This window comes from Trichomycterus rosablanca, chromosome 11 (assembly GCF_030014385.1).
Source record: "Trichomycterus rosablanca isolate fTriRos1 chromosome 11, fTriRos1.hap1, whole genome shotgun sequence".
Taxonomy (NCBI): Eukaryota; Metazoa; Chordata; class Actinopteri; order Siluriformes; family Trichomycteridae; genus Trichomycterus; species Trichomycterus rosablanca.
Genome location: NC_085998.1, coordinates 1,715,176 through 1,741,836, shown reverse-complemented (window position 1 = coordinate 1,741,836; position 26,661 = coordinate 1,715,176). Strand labels below are relative to the sequence as shown.

The 26,661-nt window shown below is 43.6% G+C and overlaps 2 protein-coding genes across 2 annotated transcripts in view; one reads left to right on the top strand and one right to left on the bottom strand.

Annotated features, from left to right (window-relative positions):
- Window positions 1-6,329: 6,329 nt before the first annotated feature.
- Window positions 6,330-23,985, bottom strand: slc30a4 (solute carrier family 30 member 4). Its single transcript, XM_063004677.1, has 8 exons — window positions 23,891-23,985; window positions 20,754-21,219; window positions 17,748-17,894; window positions 17,026-17,179; window positions 14,467-14,668; window positions 12,667-12,772; window positions 10,599-10,733; window positions 6,330-7,921 (listed from the first exon to the last, which is right to left on the bottom strand). The coding sequence occupies exons 2-8, from the start codon at window positions 21,142-21,144 to the stop codon at window positions 7,767-7,769; spliced, it is 1,290 nt and encodes a 429-aa protein (XP_062860747.1). The 5' UTR covers window positions 21,145-21,219; window positions 23,891-23,985; the 3' UTR covers window positions 6,330-7,766.
- Window positions 23,986-24,842: 857 nt separating this feature from the next.
- The window catches only part of bloc1s6 (biogenesis of lysosomal organelles complex-1, subunit 6, pallidin), a 5,131-nt gene continuing 3,312 nt past the window's right edge, over window positions 24,843-26,661 (top strand). Inside the window, exons 1-2 of the mRNA XM_063004678.1 lie at window positions 24,843-24,897; window positions 25,151-25,286. Coding sequence (XP_062860748.1) covers window positions 25,226-25,286 — 61 coding nt within the window. The 5' untranslated portion in view covers window positions 24,843-24,897; window positions 25,151-25,225. The remainder of the gene's footprint in view (window positions 24,898-25,150; window positions 25,287-26,661) is intronic.

Here is a 26,661-nt window from a genome sequence, read left to right as displayed (position 1 = left end):
GCTGGTCTTGTCTTAATGTTACCTTTTAAAGTCTTAACCTTTTCCTGGTCTTATTTTAGACCTTTAATTAAGTCTTGGACTTGTCTACATTTAACCATTAAAAGTCTTGATCTTGTCTTAGATTATTTTGACCTTGTATTAAAGTTTTAGTCTTTATTTAGTCTTATTTTTAGACTATTAATTGGTGAAATAAGAAAAGACCAAATAAAAACAAAGATTTTTCATGGTTTAGTCTTGGTTCTGTCTACATTTAACTATTAAAAGTCTTGATCTGGTCTTGGTCCTGTTTTATTTTAACTCCTACAAGTTTTGATCTTATTTTAGACTTTTAATTGGTGAAACGAGACTAAGACTTCCAATGGTTTAGTCTTGGTCCTGTTTTATTTTAACCCTTACAAGTCTTGATCTGGTTCTGTCTTATTTTACACTTTTAATTGGTGAAATAAGACCAAGAATTAAAAAAACATTTTAATGGTTTAGTCTTGATCCCGTCTTTATTTGGTCTTATTTTAGACTTATAATTGGTTAATAAGACAAGACCAAGCAAAGACTAAGACTTATTGGTGTAGTCTTGGTCCTGTCTTAATCTAACCATTAAAAGTCTTGATCTCACCTTGTTTTAATTATTAGAAGTCTTGATCTTAAAAAAACATTTTAATGGTTTAGTCTTGATCCCGTCTTTATTTGGTCTTATTTTAGACTTTCAATTGGTGAAATAAGACCAAGCAAAGACTAAGACTTTCAATGGTTAAATCTTGGTCCTGTCTACATTTAACCATCAAAAGTCTTGATCTGGTCTTGGTCTTATTTTAAACTTTTAATTGGTAAAATAAGACCCAAAAAACTTTAATGGTTTAGTCTTAGTTTAGACCTTAATTGGTAAAATAAGACAAGACCAAGAAAAGACTAAGACTTTTAATGGTTTAATCTTAGTCCGGTCTTATTTTAACCCTTACAAGTCTTGATCTGGTTTACACTGTAGTACTGGTCTGGACTCTTCATGACCATTAAAGTCTGGATTTAGTATTTTTCAGTATTAGTATTGAGACAAATAAGTCTTAGTCTTGTTTTAGTATAGTACCATTTCATGTTAATCTGACTGAGTGGTCTTGAGTTTTAGTCCTACTAGAGATGATCTTGACCACAACACTGATACTGAAGCACGTCCATCACTGACTGGTGAGACTGGATTCAGCTCGGTGTTTAATCAGCTCAGTGAAGAACATCAGCGCCACCATGTGTGTGGAAAAGGAAAATACAGCCATCAGTGTGTGTGTGTGTGTGTGTGTGTGTGTGTGTGTGTGTGTGTGTGAGAGAGAACATCCGGGTGCTTCACATGAACGACTAGAACCAGAATCGGAACCAGAATGATCAGCAGGTTTGAATGATGTAAACGGGCACAAATTCCCATACAGAGACACACGTCAAAGTCTTGTGAGAGTGTAGTTCTATCTGATCACATAGAGGTCACGACCTTTAATGGTTTAGTCTTTAACCATTAAAAGTCTTGATCTGGTCTTGGTCCTGTCTTATTTTAACCTTTAAAAGGTCTAATATTTTAGACTTAAACTTACTAAGTTCTTATTTTAGACTTAATCTTATTTATTTTAAAGATTTAGTCTTGATCTGGTCTTGGTCCTGTCTTAATTTAACCTCTGAAAGTCTTAATCTTTTCCTGGTCTAATAAAGACTTTTAATTGGTGAAATAAGACAAGACCAGGAAAAGATCAGGAATTTTTAATGGTTTAGTCTTGGTCTTGTCTTAATCTAACCATTAAAAGCCTTGATCTGGTCTTGGTCCTGTCTTAATCTAACCTTTAAAAGCCTTGATCTGGTCTTGGTCCTGTCTTAATCTAACCTTTAAAAGCCTTGATCTGGTCTTGGTCCTGTCTTAATCTAACCTTTAAAAGCCTTGATCTGGTCTTGGTCCTGTCTTAATCTAACCTTTAAAAGCCTTGATCTGGTCTTGTCTTAATCTAACCATTAAAAGCCTTGATCTGGTCTTGGTCCTGTCTTAATCTAACCTTTAAAAGCCTTGATCTGGTCTTGGTCCTGTCTTAATCTAACCATTAAAAGCCTTGATCTGGTCTTGGTCCTGTCTTAATCTAACCTTTAAAAGCCTTGATCTGGTCTTGGTCCTGTCTTAATCTAACCATTAAAAGCCTTGATCTGGTCTTGGTCCTGTCTTAATCTAACCATTAAAAGCCTTGATCTGGTCTTGGTCCTGTCTTAATCTAACCTTTAAAAGCCTTGATCTGGTCTTGGTCCTGTCTTAATCTAACCATTAAAAGCCTTGATCTGGTCTTGGTCCTGTCTTAATCTAACCATTAAAAGCCTTGATCTGGTCTTGGTCCTGTCTTAATCTAACCTTTAAAAGCCTTGATCTGGTCTTGGTCCTGTCTTAATCTAACCTTTAAAAGCCTTGATCTGGTCTTGGTCCTGTCTTAATCTAACCATTAAAAGCCTTGATCTGGTCTTGGTCCTGTCTTAATCTAACCATTAAAAGCCTTGATCTGGTCTTGGTCCTGTCTTAATCTAACCTTTAAAAGCCTTGATCTGGTCTTGGTCCTGTCTTAATCTAACCATTAAAAGCCTTGATCTGGTCTTGGTCCTGTCTTAATCTAACCTTTAAAAGCCTTGATCTGGTCTTGGTCCTGTCTTAATCTAACCATTAAAAGCCTTGATCTGGTCTTGGTCCTGTCTTAATCTAACCATTAAAAGCCTTGATCTGGTCTTGGTCCTGTCTTAATCTAACCATTAAAAGCCTTGATCTGGTCTTGGTCCTGTCTTAATCTAACCTTTAAAAGCCTTGATCTGGTCTTGGTCCTGTCTTAATCTAACCATTAAAAGCCTTGATCTGGTCTTGGTCCTGTCTTAATCTAACCTTTAAAAGCCTTGATCTGGTCTTAGTCCTGTCTTAATCTAACCATTAAAAGCCTTGATCTGGTCTTGGTCCTGTCTTAATCTAACCATTAAAAGCCTTGATCTGGTCTTGGTCCTGTCTTATTTTTTGGTCGTTTCTTATTTTTACCATTAAAAGTCTTAATCTTGTTTTGGTCTTGTCTTATTTTAGACTTTTAATTGGTTAATAAGACAAGACTAAGAAAAGACCAAGACTTTTAATGGTTTGATATTGGATTTATTTAATCCTTAAAAAGTCTTGATCTGGTCTTGGTCCTGTCTTAATCTAACCCTCTAATTCTTTTTAATGTCTTATTTTTGACTTTTAATAGGAGAAATAAGACAAGACCAAGAAAAGATCAAGACTTTTAATGGTTTAGTCTTGATCCTGTTTTATTTTAACCATTAAAAGTCTTGGTCTTGACTTATTTAAGACTTTTAATTGGTGAAATAAGACATCAATCGTTTAGTCTTGGTCCTGTCTTATTTTAACCCTAAAAAGGTCTAATATTTTCTTGACTTTTAGTGGTTTAGTCTTAGTTCGTCTTAATCTATCCATTTAAAGTCTTAATCTAACCGTTGAAAGACTTTTAATTGGTGAAATAAGAGAAGACCAAGAAAAGACTTAATGGTTTAGTCTTAATCCTGCCTTGTTCTTGTCTTAATCTAACTATTAAAAGTCTTGATCTGGTCTTAGTCCTGTCTTAATTTAACCTTTAAAAGTCTTATTTTACCAATTAAACTAAAGACAAGACCAGGAAAAGACCAAGACTTTAATCTAGTTTAGTCCTGTCTTAATGTAACCTGTAGTCTTGGTCTGGTCCTGGTCCTGTCCTATAAACAGATCACTTGAAGACTTTATTGATCACGATCGATCGGCTCGTCCTGGATGAATCTGATTCCTTCTCTCTGATTGGATAAAAACGTGGTACAGACACAGAGCAGTAAAATGAAACCAGCTCGGCTGTGAGCAGTGAGGTAAAACAGCTTTATTATTCCAGCCTCAGCGGCGCCGCTCCAACCCTCGAACGTGTCCCAATAATTACGTTAAATTACAAATGAAAATACAGGCGACAAAACACCGTCACGTAGCATCAAACAGGAAATCAACCAAAGCAGAGTTTAGCTACAACGCTGCAGCTAGCGCCTAGCATCGCTTCATCTCCCGCTGTAAAAGAACGCTAGCTGTCCTAGCTTTAACTTCAATCCGAGCGTCTCAAACCTGTCTGCTAAAGCACGAGGAGCGTCAAGCTAGGTGGAACGAATCTATGAACGACGACTGTGAGAAATGAACTAGCATTAGCGTGCGTCAGGCTAGCTTAGCATGACATAATACTGAATTCTGTCGAACTGAATTTAGCCCGGCAAAACCGGGACCCAATCAGACTCGCAATACTAAATCATGCTGTGGAATACACGCTACACGTAGCGCTAATCCAGCACTAGCTACGACAAGCGCCAAGTCGTAGCTCTAATCTACGCTAAAGGAGGACGCAAGTCAGGCTGTGTGGGTCGCTCGTGTGGGCAAAAAAAAGCATTTATGTAGCTGCATAAAATAAATGGCGGACTGATGTGCTAATGCTAACCTGCTAGCTTCCAGACGCTACTATTTTCCCAGCGTTCTCTGCATCGAATCAAGTCATCACGGACGATTCTGAGCGGCTTCGCTACTCTTAAATGAATCGTTGGATTTAACACGTAGCCGGAGTCTCACTCTGATAATAGAATTGTATTTAGCTTTAGCCAGTTAGCATGCTAACATGCTACCCGGTTAAAGCTAAGGCTGAGATAGCGTACCGCGCACTACACATAGCGAATCAGGACTAAGCTCAGCATGGCTAGAGCGCCAACTCAAACACTGTTTGGTAGTTGTACCCTAATAGTTAAGGTACAGGACTAGTAAACAGAAGGTTGCAGGTTCAAACCCCACCACTGCCAGGCTGCCACTGTTGGGCCCTTGAGCGAGGCCCCTAACCCTCACAGTACTGTAAGTCACTTTGGATAAAAGCGTCGGCTACATGCTGAGAATGTAAATGGTAAGTGGTAGTTTTATGTAGGTTGGGATGAGGCACGTTGGTTATAATAACAATAATAATAATAATGAGATGATCTGATTGGCTTAAAACCAAAAGTTTTGGGACACTGTAATAAAAAACAATCCAAACCAAACCATGAAGAGCTTCAAGTACAAGATAAAAGGGCGTCGTAGGTTTCACCACCGTACCGTAATCATAACCTGCACGGAGCGTCTTTAATCTACTAACTCCATTCTCATAAAAGTTGGGACGCTTTGAAAGGAAACAGAAGAACCTGTGATGTCAATTCTCTCCAATCTTTAAATCTTATTTCATTTCCAGCGTTTCACTGATCAAGAAACTGTCGTTTGGAACTCGATGCTGTCAGAGACTCCAAAAAAGTTGGGACGGGGGCAGAATGAGCGTAAAAGGTTCCACAGTGAGGGAATCATGATCGGGATCCACCAGAGGATCGGTCTGTACTAGCAATGATGGGGCGTGGCTCACCACCGTGTTCCAAACTATATCAGAGAATCAATCAATCAGTTCAAACGGAACGTTTCACCGTCTACTGTACATGATATTGTGGAAAGATTTAGGGAATCTGGAGAGATCTCGGTCCATGTGGAACGTTTGTGACCATCAGACTAAGTATACGCTTCAGAAAACCGTCGTGACTGAACGCAGGCGGCCGCTGCGTCAAGAAAACAACCTGAAGCTCGATTACACATCTACTGCAGAGTTCTCTGGGCACGAGCTCATCTCAGATGGACCGAGAGACTGAAAGACAGTGGACACACGTGTGCTGTGGTCAGATGAGTCAAAAATATGTCACATTCTAATTCCTAAACACAAAAGGACCATCCGGACTGATATTAGCGAAAGGTGCAAAAGCAGCATCCAGTAAACATCTAAGTCCGTCATGGTACGGGTGCATGGATCATGGATGACCTGCACACGCGTAGAGACACACGCCGCCACCAGGGCGGCGTCTTTTCCCGAGAAGTCCGCGATCATTTCAGCAGGACGATGCCAAACACAGAGTGCAGGTGCTCGAGCGGCCTGCCTGCAGTGTAGTACGGCGCATCATGGAAAGGGCTTCGCACCATAGGGTGCACCTGGTGGCTTCACGGTTCCTGCACTGCGGCTTGAGAACGTCACTATTCTTCACTGCTCAGGGGTCCAGATTTCGTTCTCCTTTGCTGGGGCAAGTTGTAGTCACGCAAACCTGCAACCATTACTGTCCTAAAAGGAACGCTGATGGAACACGCCCCCGTCCCGACTTTTTTGGAGGGTGTCGCAGGGATCGAATTCTAAACGTGTTTCTACATACAAACTGAAACACTGGAACTCTTTTCTTTCTACTTTTATCAGTTTATAATAATAAAGATTTAAGAGAATTAAAACATCACAGATTCTGCTTCATGATACTGCGTTTTTTCTAAGCGTCCCAACTTTTACAGAAACGCGCTTTGGCTAAAATAATATAAATAAAAATACTGACCGAGTCGACTCTCAAAAATCTGATCCTGTTTGTTTACAGAAGCCGCCACGAGGCGTCAGATCTCAGATAAACAATCGTAAACGAGTCGCTTTGATATACACGGCTGCTGGACAAAATAACGGAAACCCCCCCGAAGTGTGTCCGGACCCTCGTTCGCCTCGTGGGAGGGTTTGAGGGATGAAGGAACCAATCAGAACCCTCCACGAATCCAGTGGTTGTGTGTGTGTGGGGCGCGCGGGTGGCGGTCTACCTCTCCGGGTTCGAATCCCAGCTCTCCGAGACTGGGTGGAGGAGGAAGCATGGGCTGTACCGTGGGTATACTGGAATGGGTGCACCTGGTGGCTTCACGGTTCCTGCACTGCGGCTTGAGAACGTCACTATTGTTCGTTGCTCAGGGGTCCAGATTTCGTTCTCCTTTGCTGGGGCAAGTTGTAGTCTTACGATTCAGGTGCCGGACAAAATAATGGAAACCCCCGAAATCTGTCCGGACCCTCGTTCGCCTCGTGGGAGGGTTTGAGGGATGAGGGAACCAATCGGAACCCTCCACAAAGCTGCAGCGGTGTAGATCCGGTGGTCGTGTGTGTGGTCTAACAATTCAGGTACTGGACGAGTAATCAGAAGGTCGCCGGTTCAAGCCCCACCTTCGCTAAATGCCGAAAATGTAAACGATGCTGCGCCGAAGCCCCCCCCACAGAGAATTTCGGCTGAGAGTGGGTCACCGAGGTACCGGTTCGGGTTCTGTAGGCGGGTTCCAGGCTGGGTTATAAGGCCCCTGTGAAACTTCATTAGTTGCCTCATATTTTGACTTCCTTCCCTTGGTGGCGTTTCCGGTATTTTGTCCAGCAGCAGCGCTCGCGATGCTACGTCGCGCCAACGAACAGGATCGGCGGGCAGGAATGTTCCAGAATTAGCACGGCGGAGTCGGGGGGAACGTCGGATTCTTATCGGCGGCGGATCGTAGAAAAACGCGCGTCTCTGGCTTTGGCGTCTCGGCGGCTGCATAGCAACACGTTTAGGAAGACGCTTCGCACCCGAGGTCAAAGGTTTGCAGACACCCCCCGTCTCTGGGTCGTAAATATACGGACGGCAAGTCGGGCGATTAATATGATGGTGCACAAAAATGTTACTGATTATGACTTCTCTGTGCCCGTAGAAACACCCTTCTTGTAAAAAACACCCTCTGTTAAATGGTCATGGAACAGTCGTCTCTTGAAAGCAAAAACAGAAGCCTCAAAGCCCATGTCCGTATATATGAGTGTGTGTAAACGTTTGACCTCGACTGTGTGTGTGTGTGTGTGTGTGTGTGTGTGTGTGTGTGTGTGTGTGTGTGTGTGTGTGTGTGTGTGTTAGGCACTGGCTGTGGTACAGTTGGCACAGGAGTGTGTGTTTCTCTGCCGCCGGCTCTGGAGCTGCACCGTGCAGTGTGCCACGCCGTGTGATGCCATCAGCAGGTGGCGAGCTTTCGCCTGCACTTCTTCCCAGTTAGCCACGCTGCCCGGCGCTGGAGGAGCGCACACACACACACACACACACACACACACACACACAGTCAGTACATCCATGAGTATTACTGAATGAGAGGATCAGAGCTGCAGTGTGGAACTGATTGTTGGTGTGGGGATTTAGAGACCCCCTCTGGTGGGTTTTGGAAGTACGAGCAGAACATTTATATGTTATAGATCAGGGGTCGGGAACCTTTTTGGCTGAGAGAGCCATGAACGCCACATATTTTAAAACGTAATTCCGTGAGAGCCATACAATATGCTTAAAACTAATAACAAGTAAATGTGTGCATTTTATGTAAGACCGACACTTTTAAAGTACAATAAGTCTCTGAATTCTTTTTAATAACGTTGTTATGCTGTTGCTAACCAATGATGAATAAAGTACTTCTTACCATTAATGCGACTTCTGGTGCTGCATGGTTTTGCTGATGGCTTTGTAGTCTGGTTGATACGTGGTGAGGTTAAGCTTCATGCAGGCGTTGAGACTTCCATCCGTTAAACGTGACCGTAGGTTGGTCTTAATGTTCTTTAGATGTGAGAAAGACTGCTCACATGCATACGTAGAGCCAAACATTGTCAGTACAGCGATACTCACACGCTGCAGTGTGTGGTATGCGACGGGAAGCGTGTTCCAAGTTTTGACAATCAGCGGGTTGAAGTTTTTTCATTTCTGCCCCCACTTGTGTTTGCTCGCCAACTCTGCTTGCTGTCGTGCAAGTCTTTCCAAATCTTCATTCAGTGACTCGAACTTATTCACCCACATGTCTGAGGCCTTCAGGTCAGCAGCTTGTAGCTCAAAATCTCTGACGGAGACACCGGGGATGTAACTCAGGTCGGCGCTGTCCACTGCACACTCGTGTGGATGGGTGATGAACTTAAAAAGACGAGTGCGCTCACGAAATTCTCCAAAGCGCGCTCTGAATGACTGCAGGAGATCAGATGTGAAGCCCGCTAGCTGCTGAAGATCAAGATGTTGAGCAGGGTCACTTGCTGTGCATGCATCTTTAAACTCTCCCAGTTTTTCAAAGTGTAGTAAACGACCTGTTTCAATGTCGGCGATGAAGAGATCTAGCTTGTTTTCAAATGCAAACACTGCTTGTTGAAGGGATAAGACCGTATTTCCAACGCCTTGCATTTTCACATTGAGCTGGTTCAGATGTTCAGTCATGTCCACGAGACAGTAGAACTTCAGGAGCCACTCAGTGTTAGCTAACTCAGGATGCTCGACGTTTCTCATTTCAAGAAAAGTCCGGATTTCGCCCAGACAAGCCGCGAAACGGCTGAGCACCTTCCCTCTTGACAACCAACGCACATTGCTGTGCAGAAGCAGACCAGGATAATTACTCCCAACTTCATCCAGCAGTGTTTTAAACTGGCGATCATTTAAAGCTCGGGCAACAATAAAGTTGACCACCCGAATGACCAGCGACATCACCTCACCAAGCTGCTCGCCACACATCTGAGCACAAAGCGCCTCCTGATGTAGGATGCAGTGAAAACTTAGGATGGGTCTCTTTTCATGTTCACGAAGAAGCGCTACGAATCCTCTGTTTTTCCCCACCATGCACGGAGCACGAACAATAAGTTTATCCATCGGTAGATTTTTTTCTTTAGCGAGTTCAGTGAAAGACTTGAATAAATCCTCCCCTCTTGTTGTCCCTTTCATAGGCAAAACAGCAAGACTTTCCTCACGTAGTGCGTCACCGACAGCATACCTTGCAATCACGCTGAACTGGGATAAATGGCTTACGTCTGTTGACTCATCCAAAGCGAGAGAAAAGAACGGTGCTGCATTTATGTCCTTCACTTGTGTTGCCTCAATTTGATTTGCCATCATGATGGTACGATCGTGAACAGTTCTTGCCGACAGAGGCATGTCTTTTATTCGTTTGATTATCTTGTCTTTATCCGAAAAGTCGGCATACTTTGTTGAATGTTTTGGCATACTCTCCATCTGTGAATGGCTTTCCGTTTCTCACAATTGCTAAAGCACCAGCAAAGCTAGCCGAATTCCAGTCACCTTGTTGGGTCCAAACACGGAGTTGCCGCTGACTAGCTTGCACTCTGCACAGTAGCGCTTCACATGCTTTCTTCCTGCTGTCCCCCGCAGGATATTTCGATGCAAATGTAGCATGGCGTGTGTCGAAGTGCTGCTTTATATTTGACCGTTTCATCGATGCAATTTTATCATTGCATATTAGACACAGTGCAGAACCTGCTCTCTCCACAAAGGCGACTTCCTCTGTCCATTCCTGCTGAAAAGTACGATACTCCTCATCTTTTTTTCTTTTAGCCATCTTCTTCGATAAAAAGGTTTCTGCAACTAGCTAGCTGACTACTTGATTAAAAGGAGGGAAGTTTACTGACCTCACAACGACCCGTGTACGTATTACGCATTATCCAATAAAAATTTGGTGTCGTCCTGGAGGACAGCTGTGATTGGCTCCAGCCACCCGCAACCATGAACATGAGCGGTAGGAAATGAATGGATTGAAATACATGAGAATGTTTTATATTTTTAACCTTATTATTTTTTTTATTAAAGATTTGTCTGCGAGCCAGATGCAGTCATCAAAAGAGCCACATCTGGCTCGCGAGCCATAGGTTCCCGACCCCTGTTATAGATAGATGTGTGTGTGTGTGTGTGTGTGTGTGTGTGTGTGTGTGTATTACCCAGCTGTAGGTGTGCGAGTGCTGCTGTACGGTCGGAGGTTAACGCCCACAGCTTCAGCTCCTCCACTGACTCCACACCGTCCAACTTCAACAGATCCTCCTTCATCACACTCACGTCCAGGTGACGGGGTGCACCTACACACACACACACCACACACACACATTATATACACACACACACACACACACACACACAGAGAAAACCGTTGTAACTTAACACATTCCACCGCTGCATCATGAAACACAACTTGAAACTCTATTAGTTCAGTTAGTCCCCTCAGTTCTCATTAATAGGAACGCTGATGGAACATGAGGGGGGGGGGGGGGGAGTTGTTTGGAGTGTCACCCTGTGAGGAGCTGAACCTAAAGCAGTGGTGTGATTAACGAGCTGGAGCTTAACCCTCCTGTTATGTTTACGGGTCAAATCGACCCGTCTTATTATTTGGTACAGTGGGAGCCTAGTGGGTTGAGCTTTGGGCTGTCAACCGGAAGATTGGCGGTTCAAATCCAGGATCTGCTACGCAGCCACTGTTGGGTCCTTGACTCAAGGCCCTTAACCCTGTCTGCTCCAGGCATACAAGCTGGGATATGCAAAGAAAGAATTTCATTGTACTGTACACTAGAGATGTACCGATCGGGGTTTTTGGCACCGATCTCCGATCTCCTTTCAGGGACATCGGCCGATAGCCGATTCCGATCGGGGGGGGGGTTAGCAGTAAATAAAATAAATAAACTTAAAAAGAGCCTCACAGTGAAGATAAACCGGAGCAGCGTGTGTGTGTGTGTGTGTGTGTGTTTGTGCCTTTAGAAGAGACGCTTTGTTCACAGTATCGCTATAAGTGATTCATTGATTCATGAGTTGATTCGTTTTTATGTGAAGCGTAAGTTTCTCTTCTCGGTTATCTCTCCGTGTTTACTGTTATTAATTAAATGTCGTGGTTTTAAATAAACACCAGCTACTACAGAACATTCTGTGTGACTCTCTTACATTATAAAGCTTCATTACACTGTTATTACCACAGATCTGTAACCGAGTCAGACTCGTTCCGTCTAAGGAGCTAAAAGTTCAGCAGATGATCCTGAACTAACGAATTTGGTAATGAATAAACTTTTGCCTCTGATTGGCTCTGTAACGTTTTCTGATCTCATCTACATCACAAGTAAGAACCGCTTACGATTTACCAAAGTGAACCAGGAGTTTATATAACGTGCTGATAGAATCCACTCAGATGTGACCGGGTTGAATTATCTTTTTAAAGTAAATATTACAATCAGCAAAATTACATGGTATGTATGATGCACAACGTTAATGATGTTATTTTAGGTCATGAAGAGCTTTCACTGTGGTTTCTGTACGATGGTTGATGAATGGTGATGTGATGGTTGGCGTCTGGATCGATCCACTGAGCTGTTAACTTAACGTGATCTTTATATATCACACGATCGGATCGGCTACTTTTAGGAAAAATCGGCCGATACCGATTCGTAGCCGATCGATCGTCCCATCTCTACTGTACATCTGTATATGTATATATGACAAATAAAGTATATCTTCTATCTTGTTCTTCTATTAATGTTTCGAAATCTAAAAAGATATAGTTAAGTATTTTTTGGTATGAAACCAAAGCCAAGCAGAAGGAGTTAATAATGAGATATAAACAATGATTATTGGGATTTTTTGGTTTCTGATAATTAAACACGCCCCGGGTCAAATTGACGAGAAACAAACATAACAGGATGGTTAGACTTTGAGGAACAACGTGTGATCATTACAGCACTGATTAAACACTCAGGGATTTAACACGCCGCTTATTAATCTCGGACCTCAGGTCTGTAGGGGGACCGCGGGGCGTGGCAGGTGGGGGGGGCATTTCCATCCCAGTCCAGTGACCCTAATCTTACATCTGGGAGTGATATACATGCAGGGCTGGTGGACGTGACCGAACACATCACCATAATCTACTTTAAACCCGCTTTGCACACCTGGATTTGGTGATGATGATGATGATGTGTGTGTATATGTGTGTGTGTATATGTGTGTGTGTGCGTGTGTGTGTGCGTTCTTTACCCTCCAGCAGGATGAGGCCGGTGTCTCTGATGATGCGCACCGTGGTGACCAGCACCAGCACGGAAAACACGTACGTACACACCGGGTCAGCCAGCTTATACTCCGGCTACACACACACACACACACACACACACACACACACACACACACACACACACGTTAGAACATGAATCAATACGTTTCAAACAACCACAGCTCTGATTATCCTTCTCAGATGATCCTTCAACCTTAAAAACGAGATGTTGGAGTGTGTGTGTGTGGGAATCTGCGCCTCTGTGGATCACCAGGTTGGTGTGGCTAAAACGCCCGAGCTCAATACGTGTCCTAAAGTATGACGCTCCATGATGAGACTCATGGACTCCATGAAGTACCAGGAGATCCTACATGATAAACTGTTCGTTAGAACCGGCTTGTGGAACCTTCAGCAGGACTCGGCAGAAGAATGGAACCATCCAACCATCCATTGGAAGGTCGACAAGAGGCTGGAGGATTCCTCGGTGTGGATTCTCCAATCACACCCATGATCACACCATGATCTCCTCTGAACCAGCAGTCCTGGATTTGGGCAGTTTATCCCGTTCGTCAAGTCCATCAGATTAAACGGTTAGAGTCTTTGACCCATCGTCTTCAGGTCACTCTACAGTACAGATGTTTGATGGGTTTTAGGTCTGGCCCATCGTCCTCCAAACCCTTGGTATGGAACATCCACAAACGGACGTGAGGATCACAAAGGTCTAACTCGGTTCTCTTGGCACGTTGACCCTCACGTTGTGCTCAGTGTGGTCATATTGCATTTTCAGCGTGTAATTAACCCTGCATGTTTGGTCATGCCCGTTGTTGCCATCTTCCATGAGGGTGCCAATAATTTGAGCTGATCGTGCAGCTTGAGACTCTCAAATATCAAACATCTCCAGAGGTTCCTCAACTTCAGAGTCACCACGCCAGGCAAGGTCACCTGAGCTTAGCTAATTAAACCAGGGCTGTTCTTTAGGAGAGGTTTTTGCACCCTCAGGATTTCCCAGAGGACATAATCAGAGCCACAAGATTACGCAACACCGATCAGGCATAACATTATGACCACCTTCCTAATATTGTGTTGGCCCACTGACACCTTTCTATCAGAACCAGCATGAACGTCTTCAGCGGTTTGAGCTACAGGAGCTCGTCTGTCGGGTCGGACCACGCGGGCATCAGTGAGCCTCGGCCGCCGGTTTACCACCGTTCCTTCCTTGGAGCACTTTTGATAGATACTGACCACTGCAGACCGGGACACACCCCACAAGAGCTGCAGTTTTTGGAGATGCTCTGACCCGGTCGTCTAGCCACCACAGTTTGGCCCTCGTCAAACTCGGGTCCTCAGACTCGCCCATTTTTCCTGCTTCTAACATCAACTTTGAGGATAAAATGTTCACTTGCTGCCTAATATATCCCCCCCACTAACAGGTGCCGTGATGAAGAGATAATCAGTGTTATTCACTTCACCTCTCAGTGCTCAGGATGTTCTACCTGCTCGGTGTACATCACCACACTGAATTATCGCTGAAGGTCCTGCAGGGGTGTCAAACTCACGGCCCGCGGGCCAGAAATTCCCACAGACACAGTACAAAATCTCTCCTGTCATAGCAAGCACACAAGGACGACGAGCCCACAGTCCGGTATCCACATGGCAGGTGTAGCCTAGTGGTCTAGTAATTGAAAGGTCGCTGATTCAGGCCCGCTACTGCCGAGCTGCCCCTGTCGGGCCCTTGAGCGAGGCCCTTGACCCTCAATTGCCTAGATAATACACTGTGAGCGGCGTACCTTAAACCTGACGATGTAGGCGGCGATGAGGACGCCGATGCTCTGAACCAGATCGCCCAGCGCGTGAATGAACGCCGCTCGCACCGCCAGGCTGCCGTGACTGTGCTGCTCCTGCCCCCGCGCGGCGCCGTGCGAGTGGGCGGGGCCGGCCGAGTGGCTGTGGGAATGTAGGTGACCCGACTGGTTGAGCAGGAATCCCATTCTACGATCGCACGCACACACACACACACACACACACACACTTTAGAACAGTACTTTACTACGCATCAAGCCATTTAACTGGTGATGATGTGATTCTAGAGCTGGTGATGCTGGTGATGAGGTGATTATAGAGCTGGTGATGTGATTAAAGAGTTGGTGATAATGTGATTATAGAGCTGATGATGTGATTATACTGTAGAGCTGATGATGTAATTATAGAGCTGGTGATGTGATTATAGAGTTGGTGATGATGTGATTATAGAGCTGATGATGTGATTATACTGTAGAGCTGATGATGTAATTATAGAGCTGGTGATGTGATTATAGAGTTGGTGATAATGTGATTATAGAGCTGATGTGATTATACTGTAGAGCTGATGATGTAATTATAGAGCTGGTGATGTGATTATAGAGTTGGTGATGATGTGATTATAGAGCTGATGATGTGATTATACTGTAGAGCTGATGATTATGTAATTATAGAGCTGGTGATGTGATTAAAGAGTTGGTGATAATGTGATTATAGAGCTGATGATGTGATTATACTGTAGAGCTGATGATTATGTAATTATAGAGCTGGTGATGTGATTAAAGAGTTGGTGATGATGTGATTATAGAGCTGATGATGTGATTATACTGTAGAGCTGATGATGTAATTATAGAGCTGGTGATGTGATTATACTGTAGAGCTGATGATGTAATTATAGAGCTGGTGATGTGATTAAAGAGTTGGTGATAATGTGATTATAGAGCTGATGATGTGATTATACTGTAGAGCTGATGATGTAATTATAGAGCTGGTGATGTGATTATAGAGTTGGTGATGATGTGATTATAGAGCTGATGATGTGATTATAGAGCTGATGATGTGATTATAGAGCTGATGATGTGATTATAGAGCTGGTGATGTGATTATAGAGCTGGTGATGTGATTATAGAGCTGATGATGTGATTATAGAGCTGATGATGTGATTATAGAGCTGATGATTATGTAATTATAGAGCTGGTGATGTGATTATAGAGCTGATGTGATTAAAGAGCTAACAATGTGATTATAAAGCTAGTAATTATGCGATTATAGAGCTGGTGATGATGTGATTGTAGAGATGATGATGTGATTATAGAGCTGGTGATGATGTGATTGTAGAGATGATGATGTGATTATAGAGCTGGTGATGATGCGATTATAGAGCAGCATCACAGCCAGTAATGATGTGATTATAGAGCTGCTGATGATGTAATTATAGAGCTGGTGATGTGATTATAGAGTTGGTCATAATGTGATTATAGAGCTGATGATGTGATTATAGAGCTGATGTGATTAAAGAGCTAACAATGTGATTATAAAGCTAGTAATTATGTGATTATAGAGCTGGTGATGATGTGATTGTAGAGATGATGATGTGATTATAGAGCTGGTGATGATGTGATTGTAGAGATGATGATGTGATTATAGAGCAGCATCACAGCCAGTAATGATGTGATTATAGAGCTGATGATTATGTAATTATAGAGCTGGTGATGTGATTATAGAGTTGGTCATAATGTGATTATAGAGCTGATGATGTAATTATAGAGCTGGTGATGTGATTATAGAGCTGATGATTATGTAATTATAGAGCTGGTGATGTGATTATAGAGCTGATGATGTGATTATACTGTAGAGCTGATGATGTAATTATAGAGCTGATGATGTAATTATAGAGCTGGTGATGTGATTATAGAGTTGGTGATGATGTGATTATAGAGCTGATGATGTGATTATACTGTAGAGCTGATGATGATGTAATTATAGAGCTGGTGATGTGATTATAGAGTTGGTGATAATGTGATTATAGAGCTGATGATGTGATTATACTGTAGAGCTGATGATGATGTAATTATAGAGCTGGTGATGTGATTATAGAGTTGGTGATAATGTGATTATAGAGCTGATGATGTGATTATAGAGCTGATGATGTGATTATAGAGCTGATGATTATGTAATTATAGAGCTGGTGATGTGATTATAGAGCTGATGATGTGATTATAGAGCTGATGATTATGTAATTATAGAGCTGGTGATGTGATTATAGAGCTGATGATGTGATTATAGAGCTGATGTGATTAAAGAGCTAACAATGTGATTATAAAGCTAGTAATGATGTGATTATAGAGCTGGTGATGATGTGATTGTAGAGATGATGATGTGATTATAGAGCTGGTGATGATGTGATTACAGAGCAACATCACAGCTGGTGATGATGTGATTATATATGTTATGTGCTAGTGATCACAAAGGCTACAGTAGTACTTTACTACGCATCAAGCCATTTAGAGCAGTCGACCAATCAGAACGCGGCACGGCGCGTGACCCACATGAGGTTGACGGCCACGCCCACGGCGGCGGTGATGAGCATGGCGTCTCCGTTGATGGTGAAGTCCTGGTGGACGGTCCTCTGCACCGCCTCGTTCAGCAGCACGCCGGTCAGAATGTAGATGAGCAGCACGCTGATGCCTGCGGAGATCACCTCTACACACACACGTTCAACAGTTTAGGGAAGGGAACAGTTAGACTGAAGAAGTATTCACACCCCTATTTAATAGTCAAAAACAGCTAGATGCAAACAAACTTGTTTAAAAGTGGATCAATAATAAATAGCTCATCTTTGTGAGGTCTGTCAGTGTGGTAGAGACTGTCCACAAAACCCAGAAGTCAAAGCGGCATGAAAACAAGCCAGAGAGCTGATAAAATAAAACTACATACACACTACCTAGGTCAGGCTGCTTCTCGAAGCACAGCCACCAAGTCTGTGAGATCATCTGTCCGTGAGCTGAAGCTGGGGTGTGGTGAAGCTGGATTATGCAAAGGTCTGTGTCTGTGTGTATGGGAATTTGTGCCTGTACAGGTATGTGTGTATACGGATGGAAACTGATTGCCCCTCGGTCGAGGTTCCGATTCAACCCAGAGCTGTCGAGTGGGGCATGTGGGTACAGTCATGCTGGAACAGGAGGGGGCCTTCCCTAAGGGGAGGCGTCCCAATACTTTTGTGCATACCGTGAATAAGTGTGTGTGTGTGTGTGTGTGTGTGAGATCGTACCCAGTCGGTGCAGGCCGAAGGTGAAGGTGCGCGTGGGCGGTTTGGCCGAGAGCCACAGCGCCAGTAACGACACCACGATGCCAACCAGGTCAGTGAGCATGTGCAGGGCGTCCGTCATTATAGCCAAGCTGTTGGCGATGTAGCCTCCTGTACAACGTACAACGTACAACACACACACACACACACACACACACACACACACACACACACACACATACATTGTCGGGGTCAAAAATATTAATACAGCACGTCTAACGCTTGCTTGTGTGTCACAAGACTCTTTACAGAGCTCAGTGTAATAGAAGCGATCAAACTGGACCTATTTATATAGGCACAGAGAAGCTCAGAGGTTAGAATACTGGAATAGTGATCAGAAGGTTGCTGGTTCAAGCCTCCACCACTGTAAAGTTGGCAGTGTCAGGCCCCTGACCCATCCTAAGCACCGAGGTCCAGTTCATTCCACTAGATGGCGCAATCCAAACTCGGTTCTGAGCAGCTCAACACGTAAATAAATAATCCATAATGAGGAAGCAGGAGGCCAGGATACAAAGTTCAACCAGATCTAGAACTGAATTAATCATCAGCCATAACATTAAAACCACCACTGTCCATTTTATCAGCTCCACTTACCATATAGAAGCACTTTGTAGTTGTACAATTACTGACTGTACTCCATCTGTTTCTCTGCATGCTTTGTTACCCCCTTTCACCCTGTTCTTCAATGGTCAGGACCTGTGACCTTGTGCTGGTATGAGTGGATCAGACACAGCAGCGCTGCTGGAGTTTTTAAACACCTCACTGTCACTGCTGGACTGAGAATCGTCCACCAACCAAAAACATCCAGCCGACAGCGCCCCGTGGGCAGCGTCCTGTGACCACTGATGAAGGTCTAGAAGATGAGCGACTCAAACAGCAGCAATAGATGAGCGATCGTCTCTGACTTTACATCTACAAGGTGGACCGACTAGGTAGGAGTGTCTAATAGAGTGGACAGTGAGTGGACACGGTGTTTAAAAACTCCAGCAGCGCTGCTGTGTCTGATCCACTCATACCAGCACAACTCACACTAACACACCACCACCATGTCAGTGTCACTGCAGTGCTGAGAATCATCCACCACCTAAATAATACCTGCTCTGTGGGGGTCCTCTGGGGGTCCTGACCATTGAAGAACAGCATGAAACGGGGTAACAAAGCATATAGAGAAACAGATGGACTACAGTCAGTAATTGTAGAACTACAAAGTGCTCCTATATGGTAAGTGGAGCTGATAAAATGGACAGTGAGTGTAGAAACAAGGAGGTGGTTTTAATGTTATGCCTGGTTGGTGTATATACAGGTCCTTCTCAAAAAATTTGCATATTGTGATAAAGTTCATTATTTTCCATAATGTAATGATAAAAATTAAACTTTCATATATTTTAGATTCATTGCACACCAACTGAAATATTTCAGGTCTTTTATTGTTTTAATACTGATGATTTTGGCATACAGCTCATGAAAACCCAAAATTCCTATCTCAAAAAATTAGCATATCATGAAAAGGTTCTCTAAACGAGCTATTAACCTAATCATCTGAATCAACGAATTAACTCTAAACACCTGCAAAAGATTCCTGAGGCTTTTAAAAACTCCCAGCCTGGTTCATTACTCAAAACTGCAATCATGGGTAAGACTGCCGACCTGACTGCTGTCCAGAAGGCCATCATTGACACCCTCAAGCAAGAGGGTAAGACACAGAAAGAAATTTCTGAACGAATAGGCTGTTCCCAGAGTGCTGTATCAAGGCACCTCAGTGGGAAGTCTGTGGGAAGGAAAAAGTGTGGCAGAAAACGCTGCACAACGAGAAGAGGTGACCGGACCCTGAGGAAGATTGTGGAGAAGGGCCGATTCCAGACCTTGGGGGACCTGCGGAAGCAGTGGACTGAGTCTGGAGTAGAAACATCCAGAGCCACCGTGCACAGGCGTGTGCAGGAAATGGGCTACAGGTGCCGCATTCCCCAGGTCAAGCCACTTTTGAACCAGAAACAGCGGCAGAAGCGCCTGACCTGGGCTACAGAGAAGCAGCACTGGACTGTTGCTCAGTGGTCCAAAGTACTGTTTTCGGAAATCAAGGTGCCAGAGTCTGGAGGAAGACTGGGGTGAAGGAAATGCCAAAATGCCTGAAGTCCAGTGTCAAGTACCCACAGTCAGTGATGGTCTGGGGTGCCATGTCAGCTGCTGGTGTTGGTCCACTGTGTTTTATCAAGGGCAGGGTCAATGCAGCTAGCTATCAGGAGATTTTGGAGCACTTCATGCTTCCATCTGCTGAAAAGCTTTATGGAGATGAAGATTTCATTTTTCAGCACGACCTGGCACCTGCTCACAGTGCCAAAACCACTGGTGAATGGTTTACTGACCATGGTATTACTGTGCTCAATTGGCCTGCCAACTCTCCTGACCTGAACCCCATAGAGAATCTGTGGGATATTGTGAAGAGAAAGTTGAGAGACACAAGACCCAACACTCTGGATGAGCTTAAGGCCGCTATCGAAGCATCCTGGGCCTCCATAACACCTCAGCAGTGCCACAGGCTGATTGCCTCCATGCCACGCCGCATTGAAGCAGTCATTTCTGCAAAAGGATTCCCGACCAAGTATTGAGTGCATAACTGAACATAATTATTTGAAGGTTGACTTTTTTTGTGTTAAAAACACTTTTCTTTTATTGGTCGGATGAAATATGCTAATTTTTTGAGATAGGAATTTTGGGTTTTCATGAGCTGTATGCCAAAATCATCAGTATTAAAACAATAAAAGACCTGAAATATTTCAGTTGGTGTGCAATGAATCTAAAATATATGAAAGTTTAATTTTTATCCTTACATTATGGAAAATAATGAACTTTATCACAATATGCTAATTTTTTGAGAAGGACCTGTATATATTGTTAGAAATTTGTAGTTTTTATAAGCCAATAGCATGTAAAGCTCGCTCGACTGTGGACAGTGACGCCTGTGCTTCTTACCCACGAGTTCTCCGATCATGAAGAGGAAGTAGAGCGTGGCGGCGAATGCTAGCTTCCTCATCACTTTGCGCCGCTTTACGTCCTCCTTCCTCTTGATGCACCTGTCGCATGGCTCCGCCCCCAGGCTGGAGGAGGACCCGAGCAGGGCGTCGTCGTCGTCCTCGTGGCCCCTGACGAAGGTGCTGACGGCGGCTCCGTTGGGGGACGTCCCGGAGTACTCGTCCATCTCGGCCGACACCACCACCCTCAGCTTGTTGAAGCCGGGCATGTCGTCGTCGCCCAGCTCCTCGGAGAAGTCGAACGGCGCCGTGTCGCTCAGGTCCCAGTCCGCGCGGTCCCGCCGGAACACCGAGCTAACGCGGGACAGGAGGTCCGTTCCTGCACCCGCCATCCTCACACAGGGGCGCAGAGGGGGTGATCACCAAATAATCCAAATTAATCACTCATAATCTCACACCAGGGCGAGCTGGAACACAACAACACAACACAGAGAGTGAGCACAGGTGATTATAGAGCAGCACTGAGTCAGGGCTGGTGATCATGTCATCAGCTGTGATAATGTGATTATAGAGCTGGTGATGATGTGATTACAGAGCAGCATTATGACTGCTGGTGATGTGATTATAGAGCAGCAGTGAGTCAGGGCTGGTGACGGTGTGATTATAGAGCAGCATCACAGCTGGTAATTATGTGATTATAGAGCTGGTGATGTGATTATAGAGCTGGTGGTGACGTGATTATAGAGCAGCAGTGAGTCAGGGCTGGTGATAATGTGATTACAGAGCAGCATTATGACTGGTGGTGATGTGATTATAGAGCAGCAGTGAGTCACGGCTGGTGACGGTGTGATTATAGAGCAGCATCACAGCTGGTAATTATGTGATTATAGAGCTGGTGATGTGATTATAGAGCTGATGTGATTATGGAGCTGATGGTGTGATAGAGCTGGTGTTTATGTAATATAGAGCAGCAGTGAATCACGGCTGGTGATGATGTGATTATAGAGCAGCAGTGAATCATGACTGGTGATGGTGTGATAGAGCTGGTGTTTATGTAATATAGAGCAGCAGTGAATCACGGCTGGTGATGATGTGATTATAGAGCAGCAGTGAATCATGACTGGTGATGGTGTGATAGAGCTGGTGTTTATGTAATATAGAGCAGCAGTGAATCACGGCTGGTGATGGTGTGATTATAGAGCAGCAGTGAATCTCGGCTGGTGATGATGTGATATAGAGCAGCAGTGAATAATGACTGGTGATGGTGTGATTATAGAGCAGCAGTGAATCTCTGCTGGTGATGATGTGATTATAGAGCAGCAGTGAATAATGACTGGTGATGGTGTGATAGAGCTGGTGTTTATGTAATATAGAGCAGCAGTGAATCACGGCTGGTGATGATGTGATTATAGAGCAGCAGTGAATCATGACTGGTGATGGTGTGATAGAGCTGGTGTTTATGTAATATAGAGCAGCAGTGAATCACGGCTGGTGATGGTGTGATTATAGAGCAGCAGTGAATCATGACTGGTGATGGTGTGATAGAGCTGGTGTTTATGTAATATAGAGCAGCAGTGAATCACGGCTGGTGATGGTGTGATTATAGAGCAGCAGTGAATCTCGGCTGGTGATGATGTGATATAGAGCAGCAGTGAATAATGACTGGTGATGGTGTGATTATAGAGCAGCAGTGAATCTCGGCTGGTGATGATGTGATTATAGAGCAGCAGTGAATAATGACTGGTGATGGTGTGATAGAGCTGGTGTTTATGTAATATAGAGCAGCAGTGAATCTCGGCTGGTGATGATGTGATTATAGAGCAGCAGTGAATCATGACTGGTGATGGTGTGATAGAGCTGGTGTTTATGTAATATAGAGCAGCAGTGAATCTCGGCTGGTGATGATGTGATTATAGAGCAGCAGTGAATCATGACTGGTGATGGTGTGATAGAGCTGGTGTTTATGTAATATAGAGCAGCAGTGAATCACGGCTGGTGATGGTGTGATTATAGAGCAGCAGTGAATCATGACTGGTGATGGTGTGATAGAGCTGGTGTTTATGTAATATAGAGCAGCAGTGAATCACGGCTGGTGATGGTGTGATTATAGAGCAGCAGTGAATCTCGGCTGGTGATGGTGTGATTATAGAGCAGCAGTGAATCATGACTGGTGATGGTGTGATTATAGAGCAGCAGTGAATCTCGGCTGGTGATGACATAATATAGAGCAGCTGTAAGTCATGTGCTAGTGATGATGTAATATAGAGCAGCACTAAGTCATGTGCTAGTGATGTAATAATCACAAAGGCTACAGTAGTACAAGCTTCAGGCTCAGCCACACCCACTGAACCCCGAAACAATCACCAGTGACGGTGCAGGTAATTCAATCACGGAGTATGGCTCTTGGATGTATCTTGTTCTTTTCTTGGTCTAAGCTGGTATGGCTCTTAGATGTATCTTGGTCTCAACTGGTACGCTCTTGGTCTTATCTTGGTCTCAGCTAGTATGGCTTTTGGACATAAGCTGTTAGAGATCTTGGTCTTTTATGGTATGGCTCTTGGACATATCTTGGTCTCGGCTGGTATGGCTCTTGGTCTTATCTGGTACGGGTATTGGTCTCAGCTGGTATGGCTTTTGAAAGCAAGCTGGTAAGGATCTTGGTCTTTTATGGTAAGGATCTTGGTCATATCTTGATCTAAACCTGTATGGCTATTAGATTTATCTTGGTCTTAACTGGTATGACTCTTGATCCTATCTTGGTCTTATCTGGACTACAAACTGGTGCTGGATTACTTTAGATATAATAGTTTATTGTTGTATATGATAATTGTATAATAGTATATTATATATTATTAAATGTATATAATTATGACCCGGGTGTCTCTTAAACCTCAAAAGATCAGAACTCACTCTGTTCAGTTTAATAATGAATAAAATGGGAAAAATATTGTTATAATAATCCTAAATCAAGCACTTATTTACATTTATTTAACGAAACTGGTCTAACTTTAAGCATCCTCGCTTATATTTAGGTGTAAATGATCATTCTGGATTATTTATAATAATAAATGAAAGTGAATGTTAGTATGAAGCTGTCTGACAGGCCAAACACGCCGGTTTTAAGGAAATGAAACTTACCGTTGATGTTTCATCCGCGCAGGTTAAAATGATTCATCCTGAACTCGACATGTCGATTTTATGAAGCATTATAAAGCGTTATGAAGCGTTATGAAGCGTGTCGTTAAGTACAAATAAAGACAAACACACACAGAGGGGAGAAACTTGTTGTTGATGCCTCGCCTTCCTGCATACATACATCACACATCACGAGGTCTATTCCCCACCCGTCTTCAGAATAGCCCCGCCTCCTGCACTGGGATTGGCTCGTTCCTCTCTTTCTAGCCAATCATCAGTCGGCTAATATAACTGTAGATATTCTACCGCATGAAAATTAAATACACTTGATAAATATTGAAAAATAAATGCAACTTTTTTTTTAAAGAAACAGTATACAGGAATTGCAAATCATTTAAGGAATCAGGTTCCAATAGCATAACGTATAAAATAAAAGACACAATAACATAAATCCCTCCATAAAAGTGCGTCATCTTAGTTAACAATCTACATAATTCCTTGTTCAAAGAGGGGCTCAAGGAATTAAGATAAATTCCACAACTTGTGCTTTAAAAAGCTGCTTTTATAAATCACTGATTTCCAACTCATTAACTACTAATGTTTTTCTACGCTATGATTTGCAAATGACGTTGACGTGGAAAACATCTTAACCAATCGCAACTCGGCTTTCTCGCTAGCCTGTCGAGTGGTGAAAATAATAATAATAACATGTTTAGACTTTAATTAATACTTAGCGTACTATTTGAGAATTTAAATATGATGTACATATGTCTAAATCTCTAACTCGGTGCGATTTTGCATTCGCTGATCTACAACTCATGTCCGCCATTTATGTTCGCGTGATTTGTAGTTTGTAAATTAGCGCCACGTGATACACACGTCATCGCGTGCGTTTGGCCGCAAAATTAACAGATCTAAAAATCATCAACCCGGAAACATTTCTGTCCTCCATGAGCTACAGATCAGTGAATTTGTTAGAATCACGTGATCCATGGCGAGATGACATGTAGGTAAGATGTTTGCTTTTTGTGATTTTTTAATGTCAGATATGGTGTAATTAAAATACAGGACGCATTTGTGCAGTTTAATTGCTTTTTATGTTTTAAAAATGAAGCAATAACTACAAGCTTTGTGTGTAGAATTAGATACATGGGCAGAAATAATCCGCACACACACAGTATAGATGTGCACACAGTAAACATGGCACCATAACATTACAGATTAAATGTATTAAACTCGCTTTGTGTGTCTGTGTTTGTGTAGGAAGCTGCAATATTGGAGTCTAAATGTGAACTATAGTTAATCTCCTTGATAAAAGCTCACAGGCTGAAGGACCAAATGGAACCAGAAGTTGGAGATGTGGATCAGCCCCCATCTGAGGAGACTCCACCACATAAAGGTTAGTGTGGACTGAAAATACTCTATACTGCCAAAAGTATTCACTCACCCACCCAGATCACTGAGTTCAGGTGTTCCAATCACTTCCATGGCCACAGGTGTATAAAACCGAGCACCTCGGCATGCAGACGCTTCTACACACATTAGTGAAAGAACGGGTCGCTCTCAGGAGCTCAGTGAATTCCAGCGTGGTACCGTGCTGCCACCTGTGCAACAAGTCCAGTGGTGAAATTCCCTCACTACTAAATATTCCACAGTCGACTGTCAGTGCTGGTATAACAAAGTGGAAGCGATTGGGAACGACAGCGACTCATCCACCGAGTGTTACCACGTAAAATGACAGGGCGGGTCGGCGGATGCTGAGGAACATAGTGCGCAGAGGTCACCAACTTTCTGCAGAGTCCATCACTACAGCCCTCCAAACTTCATGTGGCCTTCAGATGAGCTCAGGAACAGTGTGTAGAGCTTCATGGAACGGGTCTCCATGGCCGAGCAGCTGTATCCAAGCCTCACATCACCGGATGCAGTGGTGTAAAGCACGCCGCCACCGGACTCTAGAGCAGTGCAGACGTGTTCTCTGGAGTGACGGATCACGCTACTGATGGACGAGTCTGGGTTTGGCGGTTGCCAGGAGAACGGTACCTGTCTGACTGCATTGTGCCGAGTGTAGAGTGTGGTGGAGGGGGGATGATGGTGTGGGGGTGTTTTTCAGGAACCTTGTGGAAAGCCTTTTTCATATTAAACACTATGGATTAAGAATGGGATGTCAGTCATATTCAATGCGTGTGAAGGCAGACGAGCGAATACTTTTGGCAGTATAGTGTGTAATAGAATCAGTACGAGTGAAACAGCTGCAATAAATACCATGTTTATTGTTTGTTTAATATTGAAGTATTATATAATTACCCTCAGCTCTCACTTTAATGAATAAAACCACGTTTGCAAACTCCACGACTTTAAATCTGTCTGATTCCAGGTCACTTATAACGTTGGTTTAGAGACTGACCTGAAGTATTTTAGTGACCTGGAGTTTTATTATGGCTCTGAAAGCTTCTCTCGACTGTCTGTAGAGGAATCGTGTCCTTGTGTGTGTGGATCGTGTCTGCGTTCGTAATGTCATCGTTTGTAACAGCCGTGGCTCGACAGACCTGCAGTATATCGTGTTTTAGTCTGTAATTGGTCTTCCTCTCTTCATCCTCCATCTGTTTTTGTTTATTTTTCATTGGATAACTACTTCATCTGCACACGCTTCATGGCGCTTTTAGTGGCGAACATAATTACACGATCTGCTGCCTTTTGAAGCCTACAGCTGCTGTATTAACTACGTTACGGTATGGCGGTATATACCCAGCTCTAGTGTCATGAAAGATAAAAAC